At 34.0% G+C, this 16,269-nt stretch overlaps 2 protein-coding genes across 2 annotated transcripts; both read left to right on the top strand.

Moving 5' to 3' along the window:
- Positions 1–3,124: 3,124 nt before the first annotated feature.
- LOC126700705 (uncharacterized) lies at positions 3,125–4,129 on the top strand. Its single transcript, XM_050398906.1, has 4 exons — positions 3,125–3,175; positions 3,275–3,304; positions 3,404–3,506; positions 3,936–4,129. Exons 1-4 carry the CDS (start codon positions 3,125–3,127, stop codon positions 4,127–4,129), a joined length of 378 nt encoding a protein of 125 aa, XP_050254863.1.
- A 9,047-nt stretch (positions 4,130–13,176) lies between these two features.
- Positions 13,177–14,271, top strand: LOC126706822 (geranylgeranyl pyrophosphate synthase, chloroplastic-like). The gene has a single exon (XM_050406379.1). The coding sequence runs from the start codon at positions 13,177–13,179 to the stop codon at positions 14,269–14,271; it is 1,095 nt and encodes a 364-aa protein (XP_050262336.1).
- The last annotated feature ends 1,998 nt before the right edge of the window (positions 14,272–16,269 follow it).

Genomic DNA, 16,269 nt, shown 5'->3' with positions numbered 1-16,269 from the left:
TAGTTGAAGCAATTTAGTGCATGTCCCTTTTGTGATTCTACTAACATATTTTGTCCCCATTATGTTTGGTAGAGTAGTTTCTTATGGAGTACCATCTACTTAACCATGCACTAATCCAGTCCTATTTGTGACCGCTAAGTTTACTAACTCATTGCTTCGATCTTCCATCATTTTGTATATCTGGTCACATTGTATATGTAGTCACATACGATGAAGGATTTATATATTACCACTATTTCTTACATTCCTTTCACACTTTTTTTTATCCGTGTTGATATAACTGTGGAATATTTTTCTAGTTTGTATATGGAGATAACTAAACCTACTTGGCACATGAATCATGAAAGTCCTATATATCAATACTTAAAATTGCATGATTATTGAATCTGTCATGAGCTTACCACGTGAGATATTTCAATTAGATAGCACATGAATCACAAGAGGTGGATGACAAAATGTGGCCTCCCCATGTAGAACATATCTTTATTGAGATTATGTTAGAGGAACAACTTAAGCGTAATATGGAGAATGGTGTCTTCAAGGGTCCTATGTGGCAATCAATTACTGCCGAACTTAATACACAGACCAGGAAATCCTTTCCCCATAAGAAAGTGGTTCAGAAGCACAATAAGCTCCGACTAAAACAACGCAAGTGGAGCTAGTTGCTTAAACACACAGGATTGAGGTGGGACGAGCACACCCAAACAGTGACTGGTCCTGATGAGGTTTGGGCGAATGTGGTTGCAGTATGTTTAATGTTGTTTATTATTTATATAAGTTATTGTAGTTATTTATTTATGAAAATTGCGTCCAAATTGATAATATATGAACTGCTTCATTTATTGTGCTAATGTTTCCAATAACGTTGCAGGGCAATTGTCAGGCAGCTAACTTATGGAAATAGGGATGTCTAGACCATGACAAGCTGCATCAGTTGTTTGCACTTAGTACTGCAATTGGGAACTTGCAGATCTTTTCAAACACTTCTGCCCTGAACAGTGATGAAAAGCATGCCTTGAAGGAAGAACTTTCAAATGCTAGTGCACCCACCTTTCTAGACGATGACTATTGCACTCCAAACTTTGAGAGTATTCGTAGATTGTGGAAGATACTGATGTGATGCCCCAATTTGAATGATTGTGTGATGTGTGTGGATGTGTGATGAGTCCCACATCGGGTATTTACTAGGTTGAACTGGGTTTTATTAACAACTACAAGGAGCCTCATAGTGAGGTATAGCAAAGATGTGGTTAGCGCTTTTCCTTGAGTCTTTACATATGGTATTAGAGCAGGTCCGGTAATCCCGTGTGGGCTCAGAGACACTACCCCACAAAGTGGGCCCTAACGAGGACGTTAGGGATTTAAGTGGGGGAGATTGTGATGCCCCAATTTGATTGATTGTGTGATGTGTGTAGGTGTGTGATGAGTCTCACATCGGGTATTTATTGGGTTGAACTGGGCTTTATTAACAACTACAAGGAGCCTCATAGTGACTAGTCCTTTTTGAGGTATAGCGCAGATGTGGTTAGCGCTTTTCCTTGGGTCGTTACAACTGAGGTTGAAGAGCCAATCCAAAGGGCGGGAAAACGTCTAGTGTAGGATGGAAGTGGCAAGGGTAAGAAGGTATCCAAGAAAACGAATAGGGTAAGTGACATGACTATGGCCTTAAAGGAGTACACCGCAATGACAAATGAGAGGTTTAGCGAAAAACAAGGTAAGTCTAGCTGTACATTCAAGCAAAGCTCAATCCATAGTTGGGGGTGATCCTTGTTCACTTGGCAAGACAATTGAGCTGCTTAATAAGTATGAGGATCTTGGGAACAAGACCTATGTCAAGATCTCAAAGGCTTTGCAACAAAAGGATAATAGGGTAGAGTTTATGGGTATGTCGAAGCATAGGAGGAAGACTTGGATGGAGGACATTCTAAACCCGGAGGAGGATTGACTTGTGTGGTTGCTTGTTATGTAGTAGTTAGGAGTAGTTGTATTTGGCTAGTAAGGCTATTTGGTTTTTAAAAACTATGGATGCCTTTTCTGCTGGTTTTATTTTTTTGTTTCTTAAGGATGATACTTTGGTTTATGTCGTTTACGAACTTTGGATGTTTGTAGGGTTTGCGTTATATTAATCTATAGATGTTTGGATTTTGGGTTCGTTAATTTTTTTATGTTTATAATGATGATTGTTGGATTAGGTGTTTATGAAGTAAGGCAAATTCCGTAAGCTTCGCCTTATTATAATCTCTGGTTTATTGGTGGCTTCGCATTTTTTTATTTGTAAGGATGATTGTTAGGCCTACAAGAACGCATGACATTATTTAGGTTGTAGGGTTTCATTCTTTGTAATATATGGTTGATTTGTTTGGTTTGTTTTTGTTATTTTTCATTGCCTTATTATAATCTATGGTTGATGTTATTATTAGGACTATTTGGAACAGGTATTTCCTATGTCGATGGTTCATTTTTTGGTTTGATTACAAGTTAAGGTGTAGATTGTTAGAATAAAATATTTGCTTTTATATCTCTCTTTTGATAACCTACCTGAAAAGTGTGTTACTGCATTGTGTAGGTCACTTATGGTGTCAGGAAACGAATGGTTAGGGGTATTCCAACGATATGATTTTGATGATGCTTACTTCAACGACGTTGCATCCAATGATGCCCGTGAAGATAATGACGATGACTGGACGGATTCAGAGTGTGAGAGTGAAGAAGAAGTAGAGTTCAATTTAGTGAATCCTATAGTCGACAAGATGTATGCGTACATGCAGCGGCATTTCGATAAACAACCAACGCATACAAGTATGTTGACCGGCAGTGCGTATATGGACAAACTCATTGAAGGTAATCCATTTAAGTGTTATGAGATGTTTCGCATGACACATGAGTTACTGGATCATTTAGTGGACGAGTTGGCTCGACATGGTTATTTGAGGGATGGGCAAGGTGGGTGAATGCCACCCAGGCAGTGGCTAAGTTATTGTACATACTTGGACATAACACCCGCTATAGATGTGTTGCAGACAGGTTTCAACACTCAATAGAAACCGTGTCCCGACATTTTCGTTAGGCGTTGTGGGCTATCCACTCATATGCGAAGCATTTAATTAAACCTGATTCGAATGTCATGGGCCTCTCCGAACATCTTCAAGTGAACAAGTACTGGCTATGGTTTGAGGTACAAAAAATTCCCCTACTTAACTAACTTCGCATAACATTAATATACCATACTATTTGATATGTGGAACTTAAAATTAATGAAAACTTTCATGTGTAGAAATGTGTGGGAGCAATTGATGGTACACAAGTGAGTACTCGACCTCCTGCAAATGCGACTTAGGCACATAGGAGCCGCAAGATTACTATAACAACTAATGTGCTGTATGTGTCTAACATGGACATGCAGTTCACTTATGTCCATGCTGGGTGGGAGGGCAGCGCCAATGACTCAAGGGTGCTCGAAGAAGCGATCAGTGACCGAAAGCATGGATTCCCATGGCCACCAACAGGTACTATCCATTACTGTGACTTTAAGAATGATATTCTCCATTGTTAGTAGTATGTTTATGAACAATTTAAGTGCGTACTGGGTGGTTGTATGTGTGTGTGTGTGTGTAGGGTTATACTACTTGGTGGATTCGGGCCTACCAATTGGCACAATTTTTTTTCCTCTCACAAGTCAACTAGGTACCATGCTCAGGAGTTCCGCTCGAGTAATAGACGACCAATATCAAAGAAAGAGTTGTGCAACTATAGGCACTCCTCCTTGCGGATGGTTATTGAGCGATCTTTTGGAGTGCTAAAGGCCCGTTTCCCTATTCTGAATTTAATGTCAAACTTTAAGCAAAGTAGACAGTGTTACATAATTGTTATGTGCTGTGCCCTTCACAATTTCATACGCATTAACAACCGGGGCGATGAACTATTCACCACATTAGGGGATGACACACAGTCTGAAGAAGGTGAGTCCAATAGCGAGGGAAATGACAATGGAAATACTGGAGCATTAACTAGCTCAGCAACCCAAAGGCATGTAATGGAAATGTTGGATGAAGCGAAAAAACGCATGGTCCAATTTAGGGGTGATATCACTGACACAATGTGGGCTGACTATGTTGCCCATGGCCATTGACCTATGATGTTGCATTGTAAACACTATTCATTTTGGAACTTATTCACATGGTAGCCTATGTGAAGCAATTAGCGCTTATGTTAGCGGATGTAGGGATTAGTTATTTATGTAAGAGTATTGCGCTATTTTGCAATTGTATAGACAACGCACATATGCATGCTTCTAATATATTATCGGCATTAGTATTTGATGATTGTTGCGCTATTTTGGAACTATAGGTTTTGTAACGCACACATGTACGTGATAGTAGTATTGGTATAAATGAGCAATTGTTATGATGGACATGGTTTTGAGAAGAGGTGTTTCATGGATGTTTTCGACCCATAAGCAATCAATACATGCCAGGCTACTTCCCAACATATAGCCATATATATATGTGTGTGTGTGTGTATTTATATATCTAGGTATAAAAGTTATATAACAAACACACCCACTACATAATTGCATTGTAAGAAATAGGGATATATTGGTACCTCATCCAACGATTGTCAAATATATTAGTTAAACATGCAAAGGATTAGTGTCAAACATAGCTCACGTGACAAAAATTGAAATCACGGCAGGCACAATTGTGTGTGTCTATGGCCCCCAAATACAGTGAAAAAAAGAAAATACATCCCAACTACAAGCCAAGACATAAATAAAGCCACCCTATACTTGTAAAGTTTATGTTCAGCAATCCAAAGTGCGAGCCTAGATTTTTCTGCCTTGCGCTTTGCTACCCTTTTCCGCTTCTGTGCTTCTATTTCCAGTGCACGGGCATTGTCCCTCTCATTTTTGCAGCCTCAGCCTTAGTTGCCAACCTTGTGAACCTTTCCCACACAATTGGTGCTGTTTCATGGCCACGGGGACATGTTTTATTGTCCAACCATGGAAAGAACTTACAATGTTGATCGGAGTCCTATAACAAAATGCATACCATATAAATATGATGGGCAAGTAAGGTGATTCGACAGTTTGCATAAAAATATAGTACAATAGTAAAAGGAGATGATATAGACTAGTGACCAATGTTGACATCCATAAAACCTCCTTTCGAAATTCTGGGGAGAGAGGGACATCTTAAGCACACACTGATCCATGTCGCACATGTGCCGAATACAAGTGGAGCTGTAACTATTGGCCTCAGACATTGTCTGCATTGCCCCCACTAGTACAAAACAACATAGACAGAGCAAATAGTATATATTGTTATGCTCAACTTATAAAGTAGTCCACAACAACAAGTGTTAGTAGTTACTTCTATCAATTTAAGAAATGAAGCAGAGTTCATGGTGTTTGTCACATAGATAATATTATGAAACCTAATCATAGAATTGGAGCTTTAGTCAATTTTGAGGTTGTAAAGGAAATATTTAAATCAAATTGTATTCAACTTGATTGCATGTACCCTTTTTGTTTACTTCTGTTAACCATATCTATATGTGCATATAACAATGAGTGGCATATAAACTAAAACTTTAACCAAGACATTATGCATATTGATGTGATACATTATGTGCAAGAGTAACCAGCAGGTCACAACGAAAAAGGTGTATTCCATTCAAAATGGAGCTGCTACCAACATAAACAAAGAAGCATTACTTTCAAGTTTTTTTCCAATTCAAAAGCCATTGCTATTTCTACTAAATTGTGTTAACAAGGGTCAAATATTCTACTAAAACAAATTCTAAGTGGCAAAAGGGACCGGAATCAGATTCTTGAAGACTGATGTATCATGTTCATTAAATGGCAAAAATCTTTCATTTTCTATTAAATCCATAGTAGTGATTACTGACTTGGAAATGCTTGTGAGCAAATTTGAGAAAATTGAAGACAACAAAAAATCATAATCAAATTGAGTGTGTTTTTGCATTCAAGTAGTTTATTTTAGTTGTGGTCAAGATGAAGTCTAAAACGAATAGGAACAATTTATTCAATGCTTAAAAAAATATGTTTGGTGCAGCAGTTTTGTGAGTTAGATAAAATAGCAAGACAGATTTGACAACAATAATTAAGGTGACATACACAAGTTACTAATAATTAAATGAACATTTACTCATTTAATTTGTTCCTCGAATGGAAATAAAAATTGCATATTGTCATTTTCATAGCTATCTCCATCTAAGTGTGTGCTTATAGCTCGATATCTTTTCGGCACAATCATTCATTTTGTCAAAGTTCTTGAAGATCTCAACTAACAACACAAGCATCTTTCATGAACCTTGGATTTAATTGAAATAGTACTTATGTAAGCAACATTATTTGAATTTAAAAAATAACGTGAAACAATACACAGTTCTTAATAGAATAATTCCTGTAAATATAATACTATTGAAATAAACAACTATACATGATAGTGAGTTCAATAACCTTGTGCAAATAAATTAGCAACCAAATTTTTTTCAATAATCCTGAATAGTTAATCTTATTACCATTAATAAAGGCCACACAATCATATTCCACAACCCATGACTTTAAGCCTTCACGGAAGTTATTAGGGGAGTTGGATCGGCTTTGAGGACGGAGGAAGGACGTGAAGGGGCTGTTGTGGGTTCGGTTTCAGTAAAGAGGAGGGAGGAAGAAAGCAGCGGCATCATTGGTGGCATTGGCGAAGGTGGGTGATGCTTGAGCGGAAGCCATTGATGGCGTTAAGCGTGCGAGACGAAATGGAGAAGAATGTGATTTGGTAAAGTGAGGTATTCAACTGGTGAATGGAGTTAATAGGGCCGGGTAGGGGGTCAGGTGCACAGGTGAGTTCAGAGTGTGTGGGTCCCAGTTTTTTTAGCTTTTTATGTTGAAAACATAATTGGGTGTTGGGTGCCAAACAAGCTGAGTGAGATATTTCGTCATTATTGGGAGATAGAAAATGAGTTATAGAGTGATGCGTGACCATTTCTTTTCACCCAAACAGCCCCTAAAACTTCAAATATTAGTACCGCTGCTGACTTAACAGTTTTTATAATAAATTAGATGATATCTCGCGCAATGTGCAGACTACTTTACAATTTCGTTTGAAATCATTTTTATGTATATTAAAATCTACATATAATACTTAATACTTACTTTGTTGTATAATATTTATGTTTGCCCACAATATTGTTAAATACTTTGAAACTTGATTTTTTTTAATTCATAATTTATTTTAAAAAATTGTATAACATTGTAAGATTATAATATATTATAATATTTATTGTTAAAAGTAGATTTTATTTTTCAAACTGATTAAATGATTTTGAAATCTACAAAAAAGAATTTAAAATATAAAATACTTTTATATCCTAAAATTACATAAATTTAAGCAACCCACCAAACACTTTCTCAACCACTCTATTCTTACAACCAAATATGGAGACCTTGATTACAAACACCCAATTAATTATTTCAATGAAATTAAGGAAATCATTTGTAAGTATCAATATGAAGAGAACGTGATTAAACAAAGGGAAATTTGGAAATAACACATTCATTTATCAAAATTCAATTGGCTTTAGTTGGGCTTCCGTATCCTTTAAAAAAAAGTGAAAAATAGTTTTAAGTCACCATCGATTTTTGTTTTTATCACTATGGGTACATACAAAGAAACCTACAAATTGTGAATTCTAACACAATTTTTTTTTTTTATTAAAAAAAAGCTAACTTCATAAATAATCAATTAGAATGTTTCTTTTTCTTTTTCTTTAGTTCTAAAATAAAATACATTTATAACTTTCCCAAACCAAAATCTCAAACACCCAAAGACTCCAAGTGAATCATAACCTTTACAAAATCTACAGTGTCTGACTTCAACATCAAAACTGTAAGCTACCATCACTGAATAAAAAACTCAAGCCTTCTTCATTGGTCATAGCCTACTCATACGGGTTATGATCAAATGATACTGTAACGTTGGAGTTATGTAGGTGTCATTGAAAGGTTGAAGCTAAATGACATCATTTTTTGTCTAAGTGTATTTGAGATAGAATGGTATGAAAGGCAATGGACAAGGAGTAAAAGTGGAAAGGATGAATGGAAATACAAATAGTTTTTTGTGTGTGTGAGAGATGGAAAGTCTTGAAACATTGAACCACATGAAATAAATAGTAGTCTTAAAACAAAATGTAACAAAAATTAGTCTTAAAACATTGAATCAAAGGAAATAAAGAGTCTCTACTTTTAAATTTGTTCTTATCTCTTTACATAAATTTAAGCAACCTACCAAACACTTTTTCAACCACTCTATTCTTACAACCAAATATGGAGACCTTGATTACAAACACCCAGTTAATTATTTCAATGAAATTAAGGAAATCATTTGTAAGTATCAATATAAAGAGAATGCGATTAAACAAAGGGAAATTTGCTAAAAACACATTCATTTATCAAAATTCAATTGGCTTTAGTTGGGCTTCCGTATCCTTTAAAAAAAAGTGAAAAATACTTTTAAGTCACCGTCGACTTTTGTTTTTATCACTATGGCTACATACAAAGAAACCTACAAATTATGAATTCTAATACAAAATTAAAAAAGAAAAAGAAAAAAAAAGAAAAGCTAACTTCATAAATAATCAATTAGTATGTTTCTTTTTCTTTTTCTTTAGTTCTAAAATAAAATACATTTATAACTTTCGCAAACCAAAATCTCAAACATCCAAAGACTCCAAGCGAATCATAACTTTCACAAAATCTACAATGTCTGACTTCAACACCAAAACCGCAAGCCCCCTTCATTGGTCATAGCCTACTCATACAGGTTACGATCAAATGATACTGCAACGTTGGAGTTATGTAGGTGTCATTGAAAGGTTGAAGCTAAATGACATCATTTTTTGTCTAAGTGTATAGTTGAGATAGGATGGTATGAAAGGCTATGGACGTGTATATAAAGGAGTAAAAGTGAAAAGGATGAATGGAAATGCAAAGAGTTTTTTGTGTGTGTGAGAGATGGAAAGTCTTGAAACATTGAACCACATGAAATAAATAGTAGTCTTAAAACATTGAATAAAAAATGTAACAAAAATTAGTCTTGAAACATTGAACCAAAGGAAATAAAGAGTCTCCACTTTTAAATTTGTTCTTATCCCTAATATGGCTTAAGGGTATCTCGATTCTCTTCATAAAGTGCGCCACATGGCAGAACTTCATACTCTCTCGTATGAAGTCTCTGCTTTTATATATATACTAGTATTATGCCTGTGCGATGCACGGCTTAATAAAAAATATTTTGATAATATAATTAAATTTAATAACAAATTAAACGAAAAAAGAATTAATTCAAAATTTAAGATTAAAAGATAAATTGTACTTGTACACTTAAAAGAAATTTAATTTTTATTTCTTAGTTTGATATTTAAATCATTTGTTTTAGTGTTGATTTCATTCAAATAGTTATAAGTTATATCAATCCTAAACTAAATTAATAATAAATAAAAATATAATACTCTAACTTAATGTAACATTCTAACTTACTAATAAATAAATATAATACCCTAACTTAAAGTAATGTTTGTAATTATATTGTGTTTTAGCCTTTAAGAACACATATATTATTTTTTTTATCATTAAAAAAACATAGATGTTAATATTACACATGAAAAAAATAAAGAATTCAATAATTGAAACGGTTGAAAACAAAATTAAGCCAAAACCTCAATTCATTAATGAAAAAATATCCAAATTTTTTAACCTTAAAAAAAAAAAAAAATAGAGTTAAGTAAAGATAGACTTATATAGAAATTTGGACAGATGGATTCTCTCGTATCCAATTTCATGTTTGACAGCAAATTTTCCATAATAAAATATTGATGTCAACAACAAATAATCATGTAATAAGAAATTAAAAAATACAAAAATATTGCTTGCTATATTGACTTCTAAAAAAAACACTAAAATGTGTGATCAAACATAGAATTTCAGCCTATCTATAAAACTTGTTGATAAAAATCATATTATATATAATAAAAAGGCAACAAATACACAAAATCTATTCAATTTGATGAAAGAAAAAAAAAAAATAGCTGCAAGGTTATAGGTAGGGTAGAGAGGAGAAGGGAAAAATATAGCAAATAATTGTAAAGTACATAGTAGAAATAATGAAACACCAAAAAAACTATGTGTATATATAGTGGGAATTTTAAGTTGTGAAGAAGATATGAACAAAAAGAAGTAGTTTAGATGAAACTCAAATACTTTTTTTTTCTTTTTACTTTATTATTAGGAAAAAGATGACATAAGATGGAAATTTATCCACACAAAAAAAAAAAAAAAGGAAGTTCTATCTTTTTTTTTTTTCCTTTTACGTTTTTTAAAGAAACATAGGAAATTTTTTTTCATCAAGATCAAGATGGTGTCAACTAAAACCATAGATGGCAACGGTAACCTCTTTCTCTCTTTTATATATATATATATATATATATATATATATATATATATTATAAACAATCTCTTTCATATATATATATATATATATATATATATATATACATATTATAAACAATCTCTTTCTCATTATGATGGGATTTGGATTTTACACGTGGGAGCTGCGATCATTTATATAAAAAAAAATATACATTTTATTTACTCATTATTTACTGTGGCGTACTGGCATATGGAGTTTTCATCATCTTGGCTGGTGGAGTGTCGATGTCAACACGAATCTGGTTCGTACTCATTAAAATTTCAACAAATTAAGAAGTTATATCCTTATCAAAAACAAAGATTTAAAATTGATCTCTCTCTATATTTTAGAGTCCTTATTTAATTATTCTTTCACTTTAACTACTTTAATTTACCTACTCTACGTATACTCTAAATTTTTTTTATAGAAATTATAGATAAATTAATAATAAAAGGATTATATGAAGAATTTAGATTGTAATCAAATTAAAATTTTTATCAACTTAGAAATTATAGGAGAAAAAGATAAGGACAAAAAATATATATCTATTTTTTTAATTTAGGGTTTGTTAATAATATTTTAGATAGACACAACTGTTATATTTGTAAATCAAATACTAATTTCTTTCATTACTTGATTTGTCATATTTATCCAAAAAATATATATATCTATTCTTAAAATCTAAAAATTTATTAAAATTTCTACAATTTGGTGCCGCCACTTGGTACAACCACGGCGTCTAAGTTCATCAAGATCAAGATGGTGTCAACTAAAACCATAAATGGCAATGGTAATCTCTTTCTCTCTTATATAAACAATCTCTTTCTCATTATGATGGGATTTGGATTTTACACGTGGTAGCTACGCTTATTTATAAAATAAAATAAAATACATTTTATTTACTCATTATTTGCTGTGGCGTACTGGCATATGGGGTTTTCATCATCTTGGCTGGTGGAGTGTCGGTGTCTACACGTAGCTATTTCATACTCATTAAAATTTCAACAAATTAAGAAGTTATATCCTTATCAAAAAGAAAGATTTAAAATTGATCTCTCTCTATACTTTAGAGTCTTTATTTAACTATTCTTTCACTTTAACTACTTTAGTTTACCTACTCTATGTATACTCTAATTTTTTTTTTAATAGAAATTATAGATAAATTAATAATAAAAGGATTATATGAAGAAAAAGATAAGGACAAAAAATATAGGAGAAAAGATAAATTAAAATTTTTATCAACTTAGAAATTATAGGAGAAAAAGATAAGGACAAAAAATATATATCTATTTTTTGATTTTAGGGTTTGTTGATAACATTTTAGATAGACACAACTGTTATAATTGTAAATCAAATGCTACTTTCTTTTATTACTTGATTTGTCATATTTATCCAAAAAATATGTATATATTTATTCTTAAAATCTAAAAATTTATTAAAATTTCTGCAATTTGGTGTCGCCACTTGGTGCAACCACGGCGTCTAAGCCCAACTTTTATTATATATAATAATATGATATGATATTGATATTGATTGATTTCATGACTGATTTGGCATTTGGAAAATTATTATTGATTATTATATGGATCCATATTTGACATTATTTTATGAATAATATTATGTTTACAACATTTTTACAATAAATTATAGGCGACAAATTGTTATTATTTTTAATTTAAGCTCACCATTGACATCACTTTTAACCCACCAATGACAGCTTGCTTCTAAGAAAGATTTATTGTGAACATAAAATTACTCATATTTTATTATCTACTGTTATCAACTTGCCACCTTAGACAATTGTGAAATATGTTACGCCTCTAAACTTATTGTCAAATTATTATCCTGTGTGTTACTCATTCTTGTGTATTAGATTTTTCACATAAATTATAAAACGGAACAATTAACCGAAATTTGTGTTATATATTTAACCTATCCAAGACATTGTAGCAGGATGGTGTGGTTATGAAAGCTGAAAGGGTTGCTGCCAAGTGAAGCTTCCATTGACGTAGTTTTTCTGTAAGCTTTGGAAAATTCTGGTGGCACGTCTAGTTGTTATGTTAGAACTTTTTTTTTTTTTTTGAGAAGCAAGAACAAAATGTTGCAATATAATGTATGTCTCATGGCCAGTCCCAAGAGGTAAAGGCAGCATCGCTGCTCCACAAGGCAATGGAATATGAGACCACTCATCAATGGAGGAGCTCCCTAAGGAGGACCATCAACATCAACAAGCACTTTGTTATGTAAGAACTTAATTCAACTATTCTGCAAGCCTTATTCAGGCCACACCACCCCCCCCCCCCCCAAAAAAAAAAAGGCTGAAAGGGTTTAAAATAATTTCTATCAAAACTCACCTGGGCTAAAATACAAAATTAAATGGAATAAAAATTTCCAAAGAAAGAAAAAAATCAAGCCAATTGATGCACTAGACTCCCAATTCCTACGAAAAAGGAATAACCAAAAGCTATAGGTTTGAAGTTTGAACACTTAAAATAGCATCTTCAGCAACCTAAAACAAGACCACCAATAACCAAACTCTATATATAGGTTTGGACACTCAATATAGCATGTTCATCACATTCCTTAGTAAATCCAGATTTTTTTGTAGTACTGTTAACTACTAGTAGATAGAAGTAGCTAGAAACAAGGCTACCAAAATTAGCACGAATAGTTCTTAATAAACTTCATTCCAATGGCCTTCTCTGCAACCATATCAAGTTTTCGCACTTCAAACCTTCTCAAGATCCATATCAATGGCTACAAAAACTTGACTAGAGTCCCATTAGGCCACCCCAAACCTGTTCTAGGGAAAATTAGAGCCATCCATGCTGTAAACTCATCTTTGTTCCAACCATTCCTCACGGAAGAATTACTCAACGAGGAAATGAACAACCCTTTACCCATATTTCAATTCGAAGAATACATGGCCATAAAGACAAAAACTGTGAACAAAGCACTAGAAGAGGCAGTGCCTTTGCAACATCCATTGAAAATCCATGAGGCAATGAGATACTCACTTCTTGCCGGTGGAAAGCGTGTACGACCAATTTTATGCATTGCTTCATGTGAATTAGTAGGAGGGGATGAGTCTTTAACCCTTCCAATTTCTTGTGCCGTAGAGATGATCCACACAATGTCACTAATTCATGACGATCTCCCTTGCATGGACAACGATGATCTTAGACGTGGAAAGCCCACAAACCACAAGGCTTTTGGTGAAGAAACCGCTGTTCTAGCGGGGGATGCTCTCCTCTCCCTTGCCTTCCAACACATAGCAGCCAAGACGGCAAAAGTTTCTTCCGACCGTGTCATCCAAGCCATTGCTGAGCTTGGTTCAGCAGTTGGGTCTGAAGGGCTTGTGGCAGGTCAAGTTGTGGACCTTTGTTGCGAGGGAAAAGAAGTGAGTTTGAGTGAATTAGAGTACATTCATGTCCATAAAACAGCAAAGCTCCTAGAGGCTTCAGCTGTTTGTGGAGTTATTGTGGGAGGTGGGAATGTGATTGAGATAGAGAGGGCGAGGAATTATGCTAGGTGTATAGGGTTGTTGTTTCAAGTAGTGGATGATATTTTGGATGTGACTAAGTCATCCGAGGAGTTGGGAAAGACGGCCGGGAAGGATTTGGCAAGTGATAAGGCCACATATCCTAAGCTTATGGGCATTGACAAGGCTAAGAAGTTTGCCAGGAAGCTGGCAAATCAAGCAGTGCAAGAGCTTGCCTATTTTGATCCAATAAGAGCTGCCCCATTATATTATTTAGCTGAATACATTGCCAATCGACAGAGTTAGTTAGTGCTTTCTTGGGGTATATATGATCAAAACTTGCTAGTTGCCTGTGCATTTTCTTTTTTTAAAGGAAGTTCTGTGCAAAAATCTTGGTGATGCAATATATATTCTATATGTTAAAGCAATGTGTTACTTCAATTAATGCTCTGAAATCTGATATTACATCACTTGCTGCATATGGTCATCTGATAGAAGAGGTCAAGTCACTTGTAAGCAGTGGCGACTCCAGGAATTTTATCCAAGGTATTCCTATTTTACTTTGAAAAAATTTCGGATCATTTCAGTCTATTTCGAGTGTTTTGGGACGTTTCGGTAAATACCAGCCGAAATTCAAAATTTGAAGTTTGTGCTTAAAAAAAAAAAAAATGTTCTTAAAACCAAAACAAATTTGCATTTTGTACATCCAAAAACCTCAAAAGGAAAAAAAAAATGAAAAGAAAATAAATGAACAAAAGTTGCTTACAATAAACTATAAGTTTGTTTGAAATATTAATAAAATTATTAATTATTGTTGTTTAGTTATTTTATTAATTTATTTGTCTTTTATAAACTATAATTTGTTATATTATTATTTCATTAATTATAAAATTATTAATTATTATTTAGCTTAACATAGTTTAATTTATTTGTCTTTTATAATGTATTGGTTAATTATACAGCTTTAATTATTGTTGTTTAGCGTAATAATAAACTATATTACTTTAATTTATTTGTCATTAATTATACTACTTTACTTTATTATATTCTTTAGCCCCTTGTATATATTACACTAAAAAAACCTAACATTACACATTTCATATGCAGCACAATAATTAAAACAGTGTCATGTACAACATATTACATTGCTTTAATTATTGTGCTCTCGGCCCCATGTGTGATGTGCCCATCAGCCCATCTATCCCCACCCCACTCAATGGACAAGCATAAGCCTTATTGCCTGATGCCCAATCACAATTGCCTACCAATCAGAAAATTTCGCAAGATTCACAAATCACAATATTCACTAAAAGATAATTAATATTATACCAACACAGAACACACACTGACCAACACAGCACCAACGGATAAAATAAACACTAAAGCCAAATTCAAAAAGACAGAACAGGAAAAAGCAAAATATAAATAAAGACAAACAATGATCCATTCGGCCAGCCAATCAGAGAGAGGAGTGATTCATTTGGCCAGCCAAATAGCCAATCAGAGAGAGAGAGAGAGAGAGTTACTGAGTTAATTTAAATAAAGACCAAAGAGAGAGAGACGCTTATTATTTTACAAAATCACACTCAGTGAGAAAAAAAGAGAGAGACTGAGAAACTGAGAGAGAAAAAGAGAGAGAAATTAGAAATACCTTGAGGGAGCTGAAGCTCAGGGAGGGTCCGCCGGTCCAGAGGGATCTGCGATCTGCTAACACCGAGCTACGGCGACGACGACTGCAACTGCGATCTACGATCTGCTAGCACCGAGTAGAGCGATCTGCGACTGGCAACTGCGATTGCGATCTACGGTCTACGATCTGCGATTTGCGATGAGGGGCGAGCTACGGCGACGACGACGAGGCGCGAGCTACGGCGACCGAGGAGCAAGTATTGGGGTTTTTTGGTTTGGTTTTGCCGTTTTGGTACAGAGGCTCTGTATTGGGTTTTTTTTTTTTTTGATAAACACAGTATTTCTTTTGGTTTGTTTTGCTTTTGCTCGGTATTGTATAGACTGTATCGTGTATTGGGGATTGGTTTTTTCTGCAGCGACATGACCGGGGGTACGGTGGGTAAGTTTGATGTCTGATTCTGTGTTGGGTTTTTTTTTTTTTTTTGAGAATCTGTGGGTCGGTTTGCTCTGTTGGGCTCGTCGTGGGCTTGGCTTACCATGGGCTTGGTTCTGTTTCAAATTTTTTTTGTTTTCAGATTTTAGTTCAATTTTTTTTTTTGGGCTTTTTTTTGCTTGAAAGTTGAACAGATAAATTTTGGCTTGGCTCTGTTACAATTTTTTTTTTTTTCCAGATTT

This window comes from Quercus robur, chromosome 2 (assembly GCF_932294415.1).
Source record: "Quercus robur chromosome 2, dhQueRobu3.1, whole genome shotgun sequence".
NCBI lineage: Eukaryota > Viridiplantae > Streptophyta > Magnoliopsida > Fagales > Fagaceae > Quercus > Quercus robur.
This window is presented reverse-complemented; position numbering and strand designations above follow the sequence as displayed.